General features: G+C 40.1%; 2 protein-coding genes across 3 annotated transcripts in view; both read right to left on the reverse strand.

Annotated features, from left to right (window-relative positions):
• Nucleotides 1–21: 21 nt before the first annotated feature.
• Nucleotides 22–15,034, reverse strand: LOC129705789 (fascin-like). Its single transcript, XM_055649592.1, has 6 exons — nt 11,551–15,034; nt 9,419–9,700; nt 5,933–6,051; nt 5,208–5,364; nt 2,404–2,577; nt 22–336 (listed from the first exon to the last, which is right to left on the reverse strand). Exons 1-6 carry the CDS (start codon nt 12,074–12,076, stop codon nt 131–133), a joined length of 1,464 nt encoding a protein of 487 aa, XP_055505567.1. The 5' UTR covers nt 12,077–15,034; the 3' UTR covers nt 22–130.
• Nucleotides 15,035–15,183: 149 nt separating this feature from the next.
• Nucleotides 15,184–19,059, reverse strand: part of LOC129705788 (cleavage and polyadenylation specificity factor subunit 6-like) — a 49,182-nt gene continuing 45,306 nt past the window's right edge. Inside the window, exons 8-9 of one of the 2 annotated variants that reach the window (XM_055649591.1) lie at nt 18,606–18,796; nt 15,184–17,926 (exon numbers count right to left, since the gene is read on the reverse strand). In XM_055649591.1, the coding sequence (XP_055505566.1) occupies nt 18,607–18,796 (190 nt within the window). In that variant the 3' untranslated portion in view covers nt 15,184–17,926; nt 18,606. Of the gene's footprint in view, nt 17,927–18,605; nt 18,800–19,059 lie in introns of both variants that reach the window. The other variant, XM_055649590.1, reaches the window with a different exon arrangement.

The following is a 19,059-nucleotide window of genomic DNA, read 5'->3' on the forward strand; positions in this document are numbered from 1 at the left end:
AACTAGGCTGAATGAAAAAAAAACAGGAAGAAATCTTAAAGTATATATATATAATTTATTTCCAGCTATTCATACAGACTTATTCGGGAATTTAACGGGGTTTTTTCAAAATCAAATCATCTTTTGTTGATCAATAAAGAAACATAGTGGCAGACTTGGCATCTTCCCCTGTTGCTTTGAAGTCTCCACTTTGTTGAGTTATCATGTATTTGCCATTGGGAGCCTTGAGGATCAGAACGTTCGAACCAACCAGCTGGATAATGAAGTTGATTGGCTGCTCCCCTGTACCGCTGACATAGCCATCTTTATCCATTTCCCAATACTTGTCTGTGGACACTGACCCAGAACAGAAAGAAACAGACTGATGTTAACTCGGGATTTGCCACTATTCAGATTGAAGGGTTGATTACAGTCTTAACCAAGGATTTCAAACAGAGCACACCAAATAAAGGGCGTTGGGTCTAATAGAACTGTAAAATAGCTTTTGATTTTAAAGTCAGAGAGAAACACTGCACGGAACAGGCCCTTTGGCCCACCAAGTCCACATCAACCATCATCCACCCATTTGCACTAATGTACATAAACTCTATTTCATTCTACCCACATTCCTATAAACTCCCTCCATCTTCCACCACTTATTGAGACATAAGGAATTGCAGAGGAAATGTGTAGGAAAGAACTGCAGATGCTGGTTTAAATCAAAGATAGACACAAAATGCTGGAGTAACTCGGAGGTACAGGGAGTTTCTCTGGAGAGAGGGAATGGGTAGGGACAGGCAGCATCTCTGGAGAGAAACGTCACACATTCCTTCTCTCCAGAGATGCTGCCTGTCCCGCTGAGTTACTCCAGCATGTTGTGTCTACCTAAGCAATTGCAGATGCTGGTTGACAAAAGAAAAACAACACAAAATGAAGGAGAAACTCAGTGGGTCAGATAGCATCACTGGAGGACATGGACAAGGGACATTTTGGATCTGGACCCTTCTTCAGCCTGATTGTAGTAGGGGAGAGAAAGCAGGAATAGAGATGGGGGCAGGATAGAGCCTGATAGGTGAATGCATGTGAGGGGTTTGATTGGCAGATGGGTGGACAAAGTTAGAGATGAAAGGCTAGAGAAACTTTAATTTATACAGGGAATACTCAGTGCATTTATTGATGTCTCTTGATTACTTCTTGCCTCAGAGTCTCAAGTGGCAGATTCACCTCCAACTGCTAAGCCAAAATTGTATTATCTTTCCTGCATAAATCCCTTTAGATAAAATGTCCAGCTTTATGGATGGATGGATTATTGCAACGAGAATAAAGTCCTGTCTTCGGTGCTGCTTCATGGCCTGCCTCAGTTGCCAGCCTTGAAAAATGTGAAATAAAACGGAACATTTGTAAATTCCGCAGAAAGATAAACACAGAACAAGTGGCACAGAAAAGTGGCTAAACAGAATCAAAGATCCAGTGATTGGGTAAGCAGAGAAAAGAGTTCAGATAAAAATGAAATGTTGTCTTTTTCATATTTTTATTTCCAGTATGTCTAGGATCAAATTAATTTCACTGAAACTAAATCTACTTTGATGAGGTTTTGACCCGAAATGTTGCCTATTTCCTTCGCTCCATAGATGGCTGCCTCACCCGCTGAGTGTCTCCAGCATTTTTGTCTACCTTCTAAGTTGATGAAACAGTTTGTGAAAATAGTGTGCCTATCTGCTTACAGAAAAGAAACTGCTGGAAGAATTCAGCAAATTCAGCAGCATCTGTGGAGGCAAAGGGGTGGACAAGATTTCAGGGTAAAACCCTGCATCAGGACTGAGAGTGAGGAGATAACCAGTATATGGAAGTGAGAGGGTGGGATGAAAGAGAGGATGGTAGATGATTGGTGGGAATGGCTGTCAAAACAAAGTGTGGGTGGGAAGAGTATTCAGACAGAGACTGATTAGGTGGAAACGTAAGAAGAACAACATTGACAGTAATCTGCCCCCCCCCCCCCCCCCCCCCCCCCCCCCCCCCCCGTTCCCTCCCATATCTGGTTGCACCTATTTGCTACCAGTCTCTGACTCTACTCGTTTCCCTCCCCTCTCCACCTGATTCCACTTGTCCATTGATTTCTTATTTTCTTTTGAGGATGTGTAAACTGTAGACCCTACACTCTCCCCTAGTTCTGAGGAGGGTCACTGACCCAAAACATTAATTAACCAGTTTATATTTCCATACTGCTTGACTGGCAGAATTGCTTCGGCATTCTTGTTTTTACACCTTTGCAAAAGCACATCAGAAGTAAAAAAGGAAAGGTAGAAAAATCAGAAAAGAAAAATGTTTTATTCTGGAGTTAACTGGAGCTGTTTAGTAAATCTGAAACCAATGAAATTTTATTCAAAAGAGTTATTACACTAAGTAAACAGATAATAAACTCACCAAGTTTGAATTGGTAGTAGCCATCTTCATCTGAAGTCATCCGACTTGCCTCATACATGGGCCTGTCTCCATCTAATCTTTGTGTCCCACAACCAAATGCCACAAAGCCAAAATCACTTTGTAATATTAGAAGTGGTCGGTTAACGAGTTTCAAGATGAATTCTTGAGAAATATCTACAAACCAACAATCAAAATGTGTGGTTTAAATCTTCAGGGGTCTTTGATCAATTGTTGCACAGTTTTAGTAGGCAGAATACATATTTGGATCTTTCGATTTTTATTCCTTTATCTTTTTTGCTCTTTGTATGTTTTGGTCAGTGGTCATTTTGTGATCATTAGGTATACGTTGCTGATGTAGGCATTCAGAGTGTATCAGGGACTAATAACTTCCTGCTTATTTTATATTAATTTCTCTTCCTTCCCCACCCACCCAAAGGTGAAAGTCATTGCATGGCACCTTATTAATCGATTCATGGAATGCGATTAATATCAGCAGCAGTACCCAAGTTTGTCACTTGTGGAATAAAGGGCGATTAACAAAGTAAGGTCCTGCTTAATTTTGAAGTCATGGATTATTCAGAACTCGTTCAAACTTAATACTGGCAAAATAAAAAAACATCTCTTCAGTCATTGGGAGGTTTGATGAAGGTCGTGTATTTGATGTTGTGCATCTGAACTTTCAAAAGACATTTGTTAAAGTATTCATGATGGATGTCAGAAAATCAAAGTGTATTAGATGTGTGTATATATAAATGAGCTAAGGCTCAGAAGTCAGAGTTACAGTGATCATTTGTTTATGAGATGAGGGGTTCTTCTATAGTAGTTTTTAGTAGGAGTTGGTAATGGGTTCCCTGCTCTTCTTTGATTTATATTAATGACAGGGACCTGGATATAATACAGGAAATATTTCAAAGTTTGCAGATGATGACAGTTTTACAAATGTAAAAAGCGGGAAATAGGCAGACATTTAACAAATTAAATGTAACATTGGGAAGCAGAAGGGAGTACGAGAGAAACAAAATGAACTGAATGGTTCACTTCTTAGGTGAATGGAGGACCAGAGCATAAGTACCTAGCTATTTTAAGCTCGCAGGGCTGGTTGAAATAAAAGGGACACGAGACCCTTGATTTATGTAGAGACTAGATTACAAAATAAGGAAGCTATGTTCAGCCCTTATCAAGGATACAGAAGTGATTTGTATTGCAATGGTTTCAGGAATTAATGTTTTTTAGTTACTTGGCAAAGACCAGAGTCCCCTTTGTTCAATTTACAGCAGCATCAACAATAAGATTGCATGGAGATGAGGCAAAAAAAAGGGTTTAGTGGGAGAAGGGAAAGATTGTAGCTAATTTGGAATTATGGTAGTATAGCAATTAAGTAATGGTGGATTCCTACATTAAGCAGTAACCTAATTTGGTCCAATGGTAATAATTAGCCTCCACAGTGGCATTGGCTCACTTGGGCTGCTATAGCTAGGGTTTTGATCATGTGCTGGCTATGGCAGATGAGGAGAAAACAAATCAGCAAATGGTTTGGGAGCGGTCAAGGCGTGCATGGATCTGCGGTAATGTCACCAGATCTGATCTCCAGATAAAGACTTTCCTGAGACATAGAATGGAGTGGACATGCTCTAACTGTCCCTGAGCCAATGCTAGCAGCAGTAGTAATGTGGCCACAGATTAAGGCATCAATTCCTGCAGTTATCAGTGAGGTGATGCTTTGCTCTGTGCTCAACACTTCCAATAATTAGACTTTTATTGCACTAAAATGACTGGGAAGTGTGCATGGAGAATATAAAAGTGGTATCCCAGCAAGAACTCAAGAATTGCTGATTTTTGAGTAATGCAATTTTTGTTGAACAATGTGTTAAAGGTTATAAGTTGTGACTTTTTGATCCAAGTGGGCAGATCCTCAGAGGGATAGAGGGACCGAGGTGGAGCTGGTTACCTGAAATTAGAGAACTCAATGTCCATGCAATCAGATTGTAGGCGGAATATGAGGTATTGTTCATTCAGTTTGCATTTGGTCTCATTCTGGCAATGGATGAGGTCAAGGACAGACAGGTCAATGTAGGAATAGGAGGGAGGAGGGGGGTGCAATTGGAAAGGTTAGCAACTGTGAGCTCTGGGTGACCATACAGTCACTTTGTCTTTAGTTGGTCTTTCCGGCATAGAGGAGGCCACGTCAAGATCATATGATGCAGTAGACGAGGTTGGAGAAGGTGCAGGTGAATCTCCGCCACACCTGGAATGATTGTCCATGTCCCTGGATGATGTTGAGAGTACAAGTGCTGCACCTTCAACAGTTGCAGGGGAGGGAAGGGTGGGGGGGGAATGAACAAACCAGGGAGCATCGGAGAGAGAGTGGTCCTTGCAGAAAGCTGAAAGGGTTGGGAAGGGAAAGATGCGACAGGTCCTGGGAACACAGTGGAGCTGGCAGAAATGTCAAAGAATGATGTGCTGGATGTGAAGGGTGAACGTTTAATACCCAAGAGGAATCCCTATTCTGCTTGGGGGAAACAGGTTGTGAGCAGATGTGTGACAATTGGAAGAAATGCAGCTGAGGGCAACATCAACCACTTTAAGGTTGGGAGGAGGGGTTTAGCTCCATTTCCTGAAAAAGGAGAACATCTCCAAAGTCCTTGAGTGGAAGGTTTAATCTCTTGTGTCTCCATACATTTGGTTTGTTGAATTGGAATCACAAGTTGAGAATTAACCCAGTTCGCTGCTGCTCTGAGTACTCTACCAGGCCATTGGAGGCAAATATATATGCATGCATTTATAAATAATAAATTGTTACTCACCAGCTGAAAAGTATCCTACCACAAGCTGACCAGTGGAATTTGTGATGAGGAGTTTTCCATCTCCTGTCTTTATCGTCACCTTAGGTCCATTGTACACAATATTAAACCAACAATCATCAGTCAGAATAGGGCTTCCCACAATCGTATTTTGAGGACCCTAAAGACATTTTTTTTAAAGTAATTTGATGCAAGTTTTGATACTTTTGTCTATCTTTGACTTTGAACTTTTCCAATTTTCGTGGACTTGAACCATTATTCTGTTACTATCTCCACAGACACTGTCTGGCCTGCTGATTAGTTCCAATATTTCCTGCTTTGATTTAAAGAACAGAATTGTGGCCACTGACTCTCAACTGAACATTAAATGGTACATACAACATTGCAATAGTTAATCACATAGAACAATTTCTTAAGGCAATTGTGACTGGGCGCTTAACACTTAATATATATCAGCCACAAAAGAGTATATATGCCAAAGATCTTATAGCAGAGCTCCGCTATAGGATCTTTGATAGATACCAGACTGCCTCTGGACTGATATCATTGCAGCTCTTTTACACTGTTAGCTAAAACACAGATAACCTTTCCAACCATTATGCTCCACATTTTGAGGATTTGAAATCATAGCAACAAAACGATCAAATTTGGCAATTTACACCCAATCTGCACCTGATTACTTCACTCCCTACCAAGTTTCTCAATCAGATCTTTAATTAATTACTTACCACTGAAAGATAGTCCTTTCCAAAACCAAGAAAGCAAGCTTTCCTAGTCGTGTTATTGATGATTATCTGAAAGATTTCAGTGTCTGTTACTTGCGTCTGTAGAGCATGGACATCGGCATCTTACAAAGGATCACAATAGTACTTCAGTGAAAAATTACATGTGATTTATTTGCATTTATAAATTATAACTTTTTTGTCTGTTTTCATTTTCTCTCTTACTCAAAAGGTGGGTAGTAATTCGCAGAACTTGTTATGGTGCATGTGGCGCAGTGGTAGGGCTGCTGCCTTACAGCGGCAGAGACCCAGGTTCGATCCTGATTACGGGCGTTGCCTGTACAGTTCTCCCTGTGTCTGCTGTTTTCCCTGGGTGCTCCTGTTACTTCCCACACTTCAAAGGCGTACAGGTTTGTTGGTTAATTGGCTTCGGTAAAATTGTAAATTATCCCTACTATGTAGGATAATGCTAATGTACAGGGATCCCTGGTCTGTGTGGACTCGGTGGATCGAAAGGCCTGTCTCAGTGTAGTATCTCTAAACTAAATTAAATTAAACTAAACCTACATGTCTATGTGAAGAGTGGATCAAGTTTTGAATGGAACTAGACGCTTCATGTTAACAAAAAGAATCAGGATTATTAGAAATATAGTAAAGTGACTCTGAATGGATGGCTCAAAATATTTATTTTATTTTTAATTTATTTATAGTCATTTATTTATGTGTATTTATTTATTTATTTATTTCATTTTTCTTTTCCTTCCCAAGATGGTGCCTGTCTGTGGCCAGCAGCACAGCAGAAAATCATCAAATATAATAGTTCTCCGCTTACCTGTATAAAAGAAACAGCAGAAACCAGCGCTGTAACTGACAAGCTGCTAATGCATTTAAACGCATTAGTACTGTTGCGATCTACCGGCACCAACGGTGCTGCCAACTGCAAGGGAATTCCCGATCGCAGGGGAATCCCAGACCTGGCGGAGGATCGCAGGAACAGTATGTACTGTACCTGGAAACACCAGGAAGGCCTCCATTGTGTCCGGAAATGTGGCTGGCGGGTGCAGGACTACAAGTCAGACTGAAGTGCAGGGGACTACGGCTCCCTCTCACAACCACACTACTAGCCAATGCACAATCGCTTGGAAATAAAGTGGAGGTCAAGGCTGCTTTATCAAAGGGAACTGAGAGAATGCTCTGTGTTCTGTTTCACAGAGACATGGCTTCACCCCAAGCTCCCCAAACTCAGCCGTCCAGCCTGAAGGTTTCTCCATCCAATGTATGGAGCGAACGCAGGTATCTGGGAAAGGGAGAGGTGGGGGCATCTGCCTCATGGTCAACTCTTCGTGGTGCTCAGACGTGGCAGTTCTGTCTAACTTTTGCTCTTCGCACCTGCAACATCTGGCATGAAGTGCCGCTCCTTCTACCTCCCGAGGGAATTCACCTCCATCCTCCTGACCGTGGCCTACATCCCAGGCAGATGTCCGTCTAGCATTGGATGAGCTGCATGCCATGGTCAACAAGCACCCGGAAGCCTTTACCATCATTGCTGGGGACGTCAACAAAGCCAACCTGAAAAAATCACTCCCAAACTACCACCAACATGTCGCCTGCAGTTTCAGAGGATTAAACACCCTTGACCACTGCTATACGACCATCAAGGATGCCTATCACTCTATCCCTTGCCCTCACTTTTGGAAATCCAACCATTTAGCGGTGCTGCTTCTTTCTGCATGCAGTCAGCTACTGAAAAACGCACCCCCAGAGGTGAGGACTGCACAGAGATGGTCTGGGGAGGCAGAGGAACAACAACAGGACTGCTTGGAATCAGTAGACTGGGTAATATTCAAGGACTCGGAAAAGGACCTGAATTAATTTGCCACATTTGTTACAGACTTTGCCTTCCATCACAGTGAGGAATGTTGATTCCACTGTGGTGGATGTTTAGACAATAGACAATAGGTGCAGGAGTGGGCCATTCGGCCCTTTGAGCCAGCACCGCCATTCAATGTGATCATGGCTGATCATTCCCAATCAGTACCCCGTTCCTGCCTTCTCCCCATATCCCCTGACTCCACTATTTTTAAGAGCCCTATCTAGCTCTCTCTTGAAAGCATCCAGAGAACCTGCCTCCACCGCCCTCTGAGGCAGAGAATTCCACAGACTCACCACTCTCTGTGAGAAAAAGTATTTCCTCGTCTCCGTTCTAAATTGCTTACTCCTTATTCTTAAACTGTGGCCCCTGGTTCTGGACTCCCACAACATTGGGAACATGTTTCCTGCCTCTAGTGTGTCCGAGCCCTTAACAATCTTATATGTTTCAATGAGAAAACCTCTCATCCTTCTAAACTCGAGTGTACAAGCCCAGCTGCTCCATTCTCTCAGCATATGACAGTCCCGCCATCTCTGGAATTAACCTTGTAAACCTATACTGCACTCCCTCAACAGCAAGAATGTCCTTCCTCAAATTAGGGAGCCAAAACTGCACACAATACTCCAGGTGTGGTCTCACTAGGGCTCTGTACAACTGCAGAAGGACCTCCTTGCTCCTATATTCGATTCCTCTTGTTGGTCAACATGCCACTCGCTTTCTTCACTGCCTGCTGTACCTGCATGCCTACTTTAATTGACAATTGGAGTCCACAAGTGGAAAGTTACATTGATTGGACATGATTTGGAAAAGCACACACCTGTCTATATAAGGTCCCACACACAGTTGACAGTGCATGTCAGAGCAAAAACTAAGCCATGAAGACAAAGGAATTGTCCGTAGATCTCCGAGACAAGATTGTGTCAAGACGCAGATGTGGAGAGGGTATAAAACAATTTCTGCAGCATTGCAGGTCCCGAAGAGCACAGTGGCTTCCGTCATTCTTAAATGGAAGAACTTTGAAACCACCAGGACTCTTCATAGAGCTGGCTGCCCGGCCAAGCTGAGCAATCGGGGGAGAAGGGCCTTTGTCAGGGAGGTGACCAAGAACCTGTTGGTCTCTGTAGAGATGGGAGAACCTTCCAGAAGGCCAAATATATCTGCAGCACTCCACTAATCAGGCCTTTATGGTAGAGTGGCCAGACGGAAGCCTCAGTTTCCTCCCACATCTACCAAATACCAAGGACATGTGAGTTTGTAGGTTAATTGGGCTCTGCAAAATTGCCCCTAGTGTGTATGGAGTGGATGAGAAAGTGGGATAACAGGTGAATGGGTGATTGATGGTTGGCGTGGACTCAGTGGGTTGAAGGGCCTGTTTCCAGGCTGCTTCTCTAAACTAAATAAACAGTATTTGATGCTGCCTGACCCACTGTATTCCTGCAGCAGATTGTGTCCTTTTTCTGTATATCAGCACCTGCAGTTCCTTGTTTCTACATTATTCAGCGTTCTTCTACAAACTTGGTAGGGAAGCTAAAATGATTCATGTTCCCATACCTAACATCTAAATTGTTTGTGAAATTTTCCATGACGTTTTCCAATGTCACAATGTCTTTTTTGCTTCTTACCTGGGCTAATACTGACATATTTGCAGCTAAACAGTGATCGAATGGTGACCTGGCCAAGGCTTGGGTCAGGTGAGAAGAGTTCATCCAGACTGGGACTGTCACATTTAAAAGTTCGAATATAGTTGTCCCTTCCGCTCAAAAATCTTCCATCAGTGTCCTTTAAGCAAAACATTCCACACCTTATCTCTGGGATGTACAACGTCCGTGATGACTGATATCCCTCAAGCTTTCCATTGCAGGCAATAAGATCTCCACAACTTGTCCTTATGCTGTATTTCTTCTCTTCAAGAACAAAATGAAAGGCAACATTTTTTTAAAATATCATACTAAATTTTAATATTATAACTTATTTGGATATTTCTAAGATTAATTGGTTAGTCAACAACAAAATTATGTTATAGCTCTGTGTTTAGGAAGGAACTGCAGATGCTGGAAAATCGAAGGTACACAAAAATGCTGGAGAAACCCTTGAGTTTCAGCCCGAAACGTTGCCTATTTCCTTCGCTCCATAGATGCTGCTGCACCCGCTGAGTTTCTCCAGCATTTTTGTGTACCTATGTTATAGCTCTGATTGAAATCACTCAAAATATTTATTCTCAATGCCTCTGTGGTCCACAATTATCACTCAATAGCTAACTTCCTTTTCTGTTCAAAGTCCTCGAACAAGTAGGTTTAGGTTTAGTTTTATTATTGTCATGTCTACTGAGGAACAGTAAAAAAAAAACTTTGTTTTGCATACTATCTAATCAAACTAGATACAATCAAGCTGATCTCAAGTGCAACAAGTAGAGCAAAGGAAGTGATACAGAGTGCAGAATATACACTATAGTTCTCAACATTATAGCACAACAGTTTCGGAATCATTTATTAAATACATGCCCATATTTGAGGTTTACCACAGGATAATCTGGATCTGGATTTGTGATCTGGGTGCCAATGTTAACATGGTCAGTACGTTTGTGGATGACACCAAAATTGGTGGTGTAATAATGGTCAGTGGAGAAGATTATCGAAGATTACAGCAGGATCTAGATAAACTGGGGAAGGGAGACAAGGAATGGCAGGTGGAATTTAACCTAAACAAATACAAGGTGCTGCATTTGATGAATTAAACAAGGGCAAAACATGCACAGTAAATGGTAAGACCTTGAAGATTGTTGAAGAGCAAGAGACCTGGAGGTGCAGGTACATTGTTCCCACAAAGTGGTGATGCAGGTAGACTGGGTAGTGAAGGTGGCATTTGAGACACCTTCTTTCACTGATTAGGGCATTAGGAACAGGAGCTGGGATGTCATGCTACAACTGTGCAAGTCATTTATAGTCATTTCTATTTTACATTTCTATGTTTCTATTGGCGAGACCACAGTTGGAGTATTATGGACAGTTCTGGTCGCCCAGTTATAGGAAGGTTATCATTAAGCTGGAAAGGATGCAGAAAAGATTCATGAGGATGTTATTGAGGGCTTGAGATCATTAGCAGCTACACTTTCAGCTCCAAAAGTTTTAAACTCACAAGTTGCTATTATGTTATTCTATCTCTTTACCTCCCTCTTTAACCTGCCCCAAACACCTACTTATTTGACCAAATGTTTGGTTAGCTGATGAAAATATCATCTTATAAGCCACAGTGTAAGTCTTTTCTATTATAACACTTGTCTGAAACGCTTTACATTAACATTTTTATACAGGTTAATATTGTTGATAGTTCCAATCATGGCAGCACGATTGCTACAAATGGCATCACTTCCTCTGAAAAAGAATTCCAGCTCCAGTATCTCCTGGTGAAAACAGAAAATGTCAGATTCATCATTAAAGGCCTTGCTAACCTTTAATTACCTTTAAGGCCTTCAATCAGAGGGTGGTGAATCTGTGGAATTCATTGCCACAGAAGTCTGTGGAGGCCAAGTCAGTTGATATTTTTAAGGTTATTGACAGATTCGTGATTGGATGTAAGGGGTTGTGAGAAGAAAGCAGGAGAATGGGATTGAGAGGGAAAGATGGATCAGCTATGATTGAAAATGGTAGAGTAGACTTGATGGGCCGAATAGCCTAATCCTGCTCTGTAACATATGAACTTACATGATAGTGCCAACAATATTTAAACGTATTTTCAGTTTTAGTGATCTGTGTACCTTTGAAGTTAAAGATGAGTGTCACAACACAGTCTCGGCCCCAGGGTAATTCGCTGTCACACTGCACTGCATTCGCAGTGATGTCGTAACGCAGATATTTCTTTTTGCCCTGATTAAACATGTTGATGTTGGGATGAATAGCCAGGTGTATCACCCATTTTTCACTCTCTGTGATTGCCTGGGCAAAACAAGTGATATTATCCTCTGCTCCTCCCAAGTAACGTTTTGTCTCCTCAGATTGGAAGGAGACCTTGCCATCTGCATGTGTGATCATCACAAACTTGTTATAAGGATTAGGAATCTCCTGATCACATGTGATCTTCCCATTATTATCTCCAGCTAAGTACCTCCTCAGAGAACTCCTGACATGGACCATAGGAGAACTTTCCTTCAAAAACTCAATGGTCCAAATCTGTTTTATCTTCAACATATTACTGGTAGCATTCACTCTGAAATTGAAATTCTCTGCTGTCAGGTATTTCTGGGCTGAATTGATCAGACCAACTGGAAGCACTCTGTAAACCATCTTCCCTTGTCGTACTTTAAGCTACGGGTTTACCACTGCGGGGTTACTTTAACAACTTTGTGACATCAGAGTATTGGAGCAGGGTAACTACAGTGATGGAACATACCTTTATGACATCAGGCAAAATCACTGTGAAACAAGTGCATAAAACATAAAGATTGTTATATCACAAGTTGTAAAGTATGAAAAACTGCCATGGCGGGAATATCTCTGAATTCTAGCCTCTCAATTTAAAATTAAATACTTTTTCCAAACAAAAACATTGATTTGGTAATTCCTAACCAGGTTACTGTTGGCTTAGTTGTTTATCTAAATTGAAGTTTACCCAAATTAAATTAAGTTAGTAGCAAAATAACAAAACATGAGGATAAAATATTATTTGCCCTATTGCCAGACAGAATCACATCTCGTATAGCTAAATAAATTGGAAAAGTTGACTAGAAAAACCTTTCATGTCCAAGAGAAGTGATGATTAAGGTATTTTCCCCATTGTCCTTGTGTACCATGGTCTAGAAGCTATGAATTGGGAGTTGCTTTTATAATTCTACCTCTCTCAGCCACCAAATCTAACCCAGAAGGATGGTCCAGTCTCTCGCTTGCTTAAAATTTAATTTACAGAAAATTATTGTAGTTAACATGTAGCAAGAGTGAAGAAACATTGGTCAGAAACTTAAGTGAACGAAGAACCATGAATACGATCTATGATTTATTTATCATGCAGCACATCGCCTTATGGTCTGATGCAAAGATCTTATAGCAGAGCTATAGAATCTTTGGTCTGATGATCTGCAGTCTCCACAGTCAATTATTGTTAAATTAATTTATCTCCCTCTTGATGTTTAAAATAATGCAATTTTGAATGTTCAGAAGTTTCCTTATTGCAATGATCACCTGAGCGACGTACCCTGGAAGACAAAGCGATGTAAGTGACAATGTAATAACAAATTTAGGCAACGATAAATGCACCTCGAGTCACTAATAGTGAACTTAATAGCAAAACAGCAATGAATAAAATGACATATGTGAGCACATGTACTACAACAAAGATATCTCAGCAAGCCATTGTTGTATTAAATCTGCTGCTTTAAAACACTGAATCATAAACACTCAGCATGAAAGGAGGCACAAAATTTATTACAAACAGTTGACCTTACAAAGCAAAAACATAAAAATCAGACATTAGGGAAGTATCTGTGGGGGGAAAAAAAAGAGTCAATGTTTCAAGGATGGAGGCCCTTCATCGAAACTGTTCAGGTGACAACCCTCCGACCTGAAATATGAGTTTGTTTCAAAAGATTCACAATTTTATTAAAGAAAATTCCACCTTTTTTACATTTTAATTGGGCAACATCTTATCCTGAAGCGTTCCAGATTAGCCCATGAATTGAAATATATTCTCAGCATTTATCCAACCAAACCCTTCAGAATCCTAAACATTTCAATAAGATAATTTCTCATTCTTCTATCTCCAATGAGTACTGGCCCAACCTGCTTCAACTTTCCTCATAAGATCCCTTCATCTCAGGAAACTTAGTGAACTTTCTCGGAATTGCTTTTAATTTAAACATTTTCCTTTTATAAGGAAACTAAAACTGTGCACTTTTGAAGGCATGGGCTAATTCATATCTTGTACAAATGCTGTAAGCCACTTTTGTACTATGCCAGAGGTCTGCAATTTATTTTTTGTTGTTGCTTGTTATACTTGTTCGAAAACTGTGCCTCTTGTACAAGAACACGCTCAGCAGCACATAAGCATTGTATAATCACTCTCCATATATTCTATTCCTAAACATCACCTATCCGTGCTCTCCAGGGATGCTGCCTGACCTGCTGAGTTACTTCAGTATTTTGCATCTTTCCTCTGCATAGTTCTACATTAACCCAATGCTTGTGCAGTAGCCTCTATATGTGCCTTGTCAAATGTGATTATGGAAACTGAAATAAATTTATTTACCAGCTGCCTTTATCCACTTTGTTTGTTATATCCAATAAATATATCAAATATAATTTCTTAGATAAAACCATGTTTGTTGAGTCTGTTTGATTACATTAATTTTCCAAGTGTTCTGCTATTATTTCTTTGGTAATGTTTTCTTGTGTTTCCCCAACATGTCAGACTAATTGGTCGAACACATATTGCTCACTGTCTCCTTCCTTTCTTAATTAGGCATGGTGCAATCTGCTTCAACCTTTCCAGCTCAAAGATTACAAACAATGCCTTCATTATCTCTGCAGCCATATCCAGGATGCAGGTCACCAGGTTCAAGAGACTTACCGGCCTTTTGTGTCATTGGATTCTCAGATCCTTTTCTCAAGAGATGGATTTTTTTTTAAATAGTCCTCTTCCTTTTGCTCTCAGATATTCCACTGTAGATGGAATGCTATAACTGAAGGCACAAAGAAAATACTTATTCAAAGTCTCTGCTGTTTCCTTTCTTTCCATTAATTCTTAAATCATTTTCTAAAGAACCAACACGTATCTTACCTCCTCACTTTTTATAGGCTTGTATAAAAGCTTTTAGTATTTTCTTTTCTATTATCTCCTGCTGGGGGTGGATGATCAACACAGTATATAGTACTCTAGCTACAACCTAACGAGTACAGAAATTCCAGACTCAACTAGTAAATACTAATAACCCTTCTGTCCGTTTAGCATTTTTGCTTCCTACATATGTTTAACAATCCTACACGTTTAAAGGTATGTTTAAAGTGTTACTCCACACATCTCAATTCCTACTAAAATTCTGGGCACTCATTTTGATTCTCTTCCCCTATATCCCTCATTTTTAATTGTCTTGAACAAAGGTAATGGATCCCATAACTCACTAACTGCTATTTTGCAAATGAATTTCCAAATTTTTGTGGGCCATGTTTTCAATTCAGGTTGAATAATTTTAAAAATATTTGCAAATTGGATTATCAAGGAACCTAGCTTTACTAGATTTGTGAGCATAATATGCAGTTGGATAGGACATAAGTTTGGTCCGAGGGTACCCACGACTTCAATTCATTGTATGTGATCCTTGTGGAAAGTTAGCTGCAGATGTGTCTCATCTGTAGGTTGTTCCTCTACAAATGCAGCTCTTGAAAATAAAAAGACAGCAAGGTATCAGGAATCTACATTTTAATGCACAGGAGTGTATTTTGTGTCACTAAAATATACAGATTAACAAGCTACAAAAGAAAACACGCAACAATTTAATTTTTTTAATTTCACAGTAAACGCACAAGCACAGTACAAAGTCACTGACAAATTGCTTGTCATTAAATTGGTACAACTAAAAAAAATATTTTTTACCATTTTAAAAAAGAAAGCAGAAAACTGTCCCAAGTGAAGAAAGATTGAAATTCTATGTGGAATGCTTTAGTTCTTCCATCATTTCTCCTGCATTCCTCTCCTCCCCTCTAGTACTGGCACCAACTGCAGCAGCACCAGGCCAGCAGGTGCCAACCCAGCTGCAAGTCTCAGGATATTCATGGTATTCTCATTTCAAACTCTCCAAAATGCAAAGCACGAAAGAAATAAAATCAAAATCTTAATGGTCTAGCCTAATTTAGGGCTTAAAAGAAAAAAACATTCCACACAAAGCTTGCTGGCAAATTTCAGAAATTCTCACCATTAGTATGTTGCCTATGCAACAAGTCATCAAGGTGTACTTTGAAATAAATCACTTGATTAGTAGCTACGTTTTCAGCAGTGATTCGTTTGTCTCACTTGCTTTTCCTTCATGGTCTACACTACATTAGTCCTCAGGTAGAAACTTCCTACAAAGCACCTAAACAGCAACTTGTGTTATCATTCAAGATTACTATCACTGACCTCCATCATGACGCTATTGAAGACATTATTGCACAATATGGTGTTCAGTTTTTTAAGCCTACTTAAAACTATTGAAAAGTATGTCACTTTAAAGCTGGATGTGTGCAAACAACAGCTCTTCATAACTGAAAACAATTGGTTTTGGGATTAGAAAAATCCAGCTTGAACCAAAATGCTGAGGGTTCACCATACTCATTTGTGTTACTAGATGCCATCAATGTGCATTCATTTATTGTACACGAGTGTATCCTGATCTGGTGTGAATGACCATTTCTTTTCCAGCGGAGAACGGGCATGACAAAGGCTACAGCAGTCTTCAAGGCTTTAATAACACCAAGTAATTTAGTTAGAAAATTCACAAAAAAGAGTCCCTGGGATAACCCAACTCTTTAAAAGGCGCAGCCATTGACATTATCAGCTATTGATGAGGGGGGAGCCTATATTATATTGATTGTGAACTAGTGGGGCTTTCATTTAAGATGATTGTGAGCCAGTTACATTTGTCATTCCAATAGTTCACTAAGGACATCCAGTGGCAAAGAGCAAAATGTATTTCACAAAGATTGCAGTGGTGTCATAACAATGTTTTATCATTTCTCACCACCCTACTGTGGCAGAACTGTAGCTGGCCCTGCTGCAGTATACCTGACAATGTGCGAATCATAAAGGCTTAGAAAATTCAATGTCTTCTTACTTCTTGGGAAGGGAAAGATTTGTCTTGCTTACTGCATTATCTGTCACCAAGATTGTTGTCAACACTTGCCCAGTAATTCTCAACAACTTATTCTAATCCTTTAAACAAGTTAAACTGTAGGCATTGTCTTTTGTTATTATTTATTATCTATTAAAAATAATAAGTTCAGTAAGATTTCCTCTTTTAAAGTAACAGTGATGTGAAGTAACGTTGAGCCCGGCTAAGTGACTGGAGAGGATTTCCAAGAACTAAGCTTGGCACAAAGGAAAACTGCTCACTAGGAGTGGCTAGAAGTTACTTGAACAATCTGAGATCACTAGCATGCTGTAATTTAGCTTTTAAAAATTCTTCAGGTAACAATAAATTGTAGGGGGTTCTCTACACATGGTTTTTACTAAAAAAATCTGTATTTTATATTGTAAAAGATACTAAAAAACGTCATTTATTTCTCTTAAATTTACAACCAAAATACTTTTCCAACTCTACTATCACAAAGAAAAATTAATTCTGTTGGCTGGGTGTGATCCAAGTTGACATCAGGGTGCCTACGGGGTGATCTGGATGATGACAGCACTGTCTATATACAATTCTTTTTAAAATAGGGTCTTCAACCAGGTCTTGGCACAAAAGGTTTCTTTGTCCTGCACCCCATTCTCTCCAAATACAAAAAAAAATTAAAAAAACATTTACTTTTTGACTGGAGCAGGAGCACTGAGGGTCAGTATTCATCTGTGCACTTGCAACATGGAAAATGTTAAAATTCCTGACAGGAACATATCATTCTGATTGCTATCGTCAATTAAATCATGAGATACCAGAAGACCTGTTCCAATGTGCCCACAGAAAACAAAACAGATAACATTAATTGTAGGGTTTTATTCAAGATGATGCATATTACTGAAGACATTATACCCTTAAACGTTTGATCAATGACTCTGAGCAAGTTCAGGCTCAATGCCATCTGTGAGCAATGAAAATATTGGCATGGTCAATCATGGCAGACTATAAAACATGCAACCTCCTTTTGAAGATGTCCTCCCAGCCAACTGCACCTATAGTAAAAAGATCTGACCAGCCAGCAACCTTTAAAGAAACTGAGAATGTATAAAATGTTTAATGTAATTGTTGAAAACAGGTTGTTCGACATAATATGTTCCAGAAATCCACTTCCATCTGGAGAAATTCTTCAAGTTGCAGCTGTGTGTGTACTAATACTTCAGGCACACACCTCTCCCAAGAATTCAGCTCCTTTCTTCACTCGTTTCAAAATGTCTTCCTGATTTTTTTTTAAATTTTTCTCCTGCTCCAGGATCTGTACAAAGGTGAAAATTCTCCTCTGCAGATTGATGGCAGGAAGAGAGAGAGGAAGAGGAGAAAAATAAGAGGTATTAATTTCAGTTTGATGAGACCCACAAGCGTAAGGCTATAGCACTGATACACCTTCCATTAAAATAATCACATTGATCTTCCACTTTCCTCCATTCTTCGCCTCTTCTCAACCCATTGGCTTGTTATAATGGTTAAACTGGATTAATACTTCTACCACCACGCCGATGTAGTCCTTCTGCATCGGACCACAGAGGGAGGTGCGGGAGAAGGTATGTAGAGAGACGCCTACCGTGCCCTCAATTAATGTCAAAGCATTTGCACTTTCCAGCAGGGTCAGTGAATTCTGAACAAGAACACAAAACTAGTTAATTTTTCTCCTTCTAGTTTGGTTACAGATGTGGCATCCATATTACTAATATTTAAAGCAGAATGGAGCAAACGGTGTGATTTCAAGAAGTGTGTCCTTCAGATCTTGCATTAGATTCAAAGTTGAAATAGTTAAAATTTCATCTTTAATTAATACCATCATCCCAACACTTTTTTGGGAATCTGCTATACAACGAGGCCTCTCTATTTGCTTACACCACAAGAGCCCCTGCATCATACAGAAATTAATTGGGTGCAGAATTAGAAGATAATAGCAATGTTATTATCACACTTCAACTGTTCTTGTTTACGAAGCGTACCTTAGCGGTGCCTATATTCCCTGTCCCGATCTCTTTCTCTGTCACGGTCTCGGTCTCTATGCCGATCACGTTCCCTGCTTCTCTCACGATAATAATCTTCATGTCGATCTTCACTGTGAGAGCGCTCCCTGTGCCTGCGGCTCCTGTCGTGGGAACGGCTGTACTCTCGGTCTCGTGATCGATCTCTTTTTCTGCTAATGCAAATTTAATTAAACCATAATTTCAGCAGCAATGCTTGATTGCGTATTTGAATGTCGATACAGTTATAAGAGATACACACAAAGTGCTGGAGTAACTCTGTGGGTCAGGCAGTATCTCTGAACAAAAAGGATGGGGATATTTCGGGTCAGCATGAAGAAGTGTTCCGACCAGAAATGCCACCCATCCTTTTTCTCCAGAGATGCTGCCTGACCCGCTTAGTTACTCCAGCATTTTGTGTCTATCTTTGGTATAA

This window comes from Leucoraja erinacea, chromosome 18 (assembly GCF_028641065.1).
Source record: "Leucoraja erinacea ecotype New England chromosome 18, Leri_hhj_1, whole genome shotgun sequence".
In the NCBI taxonomy this organism is placed as follows: domain Eukaryota; kingdom Metazoa; phylum Chordata; class Chondrichthyes; order Rajiformes; family Rajidae; genus Leucoraja; species Leucoraja erinaceus.

Bases quoted from the DNA above. Each gene is read 5' to 3' on its own strand.
- LOC129705789 (XM_055649592.1), bottom strand. From the start codon at position 12,076: ATGGTTTACAGAGTGCTTCCAGTTGGTCTGATCAATTCAGCCCAGAAA. The intron at 9,701-11,550 runs GTACACAGATCA...TTGTTCTTGAAG, and splicing joins ACTCATCTTTAACTTCAAAG to AGAAGAAATACAGCATAAGG. The intron at 6,052-9,418 runs GTAAGAAGCAAA...ATCCTTTGTAAG, and splicing joins ATATGTCAGTATTAGCCCAG to ATGCCGATGTCCATGCTCTA.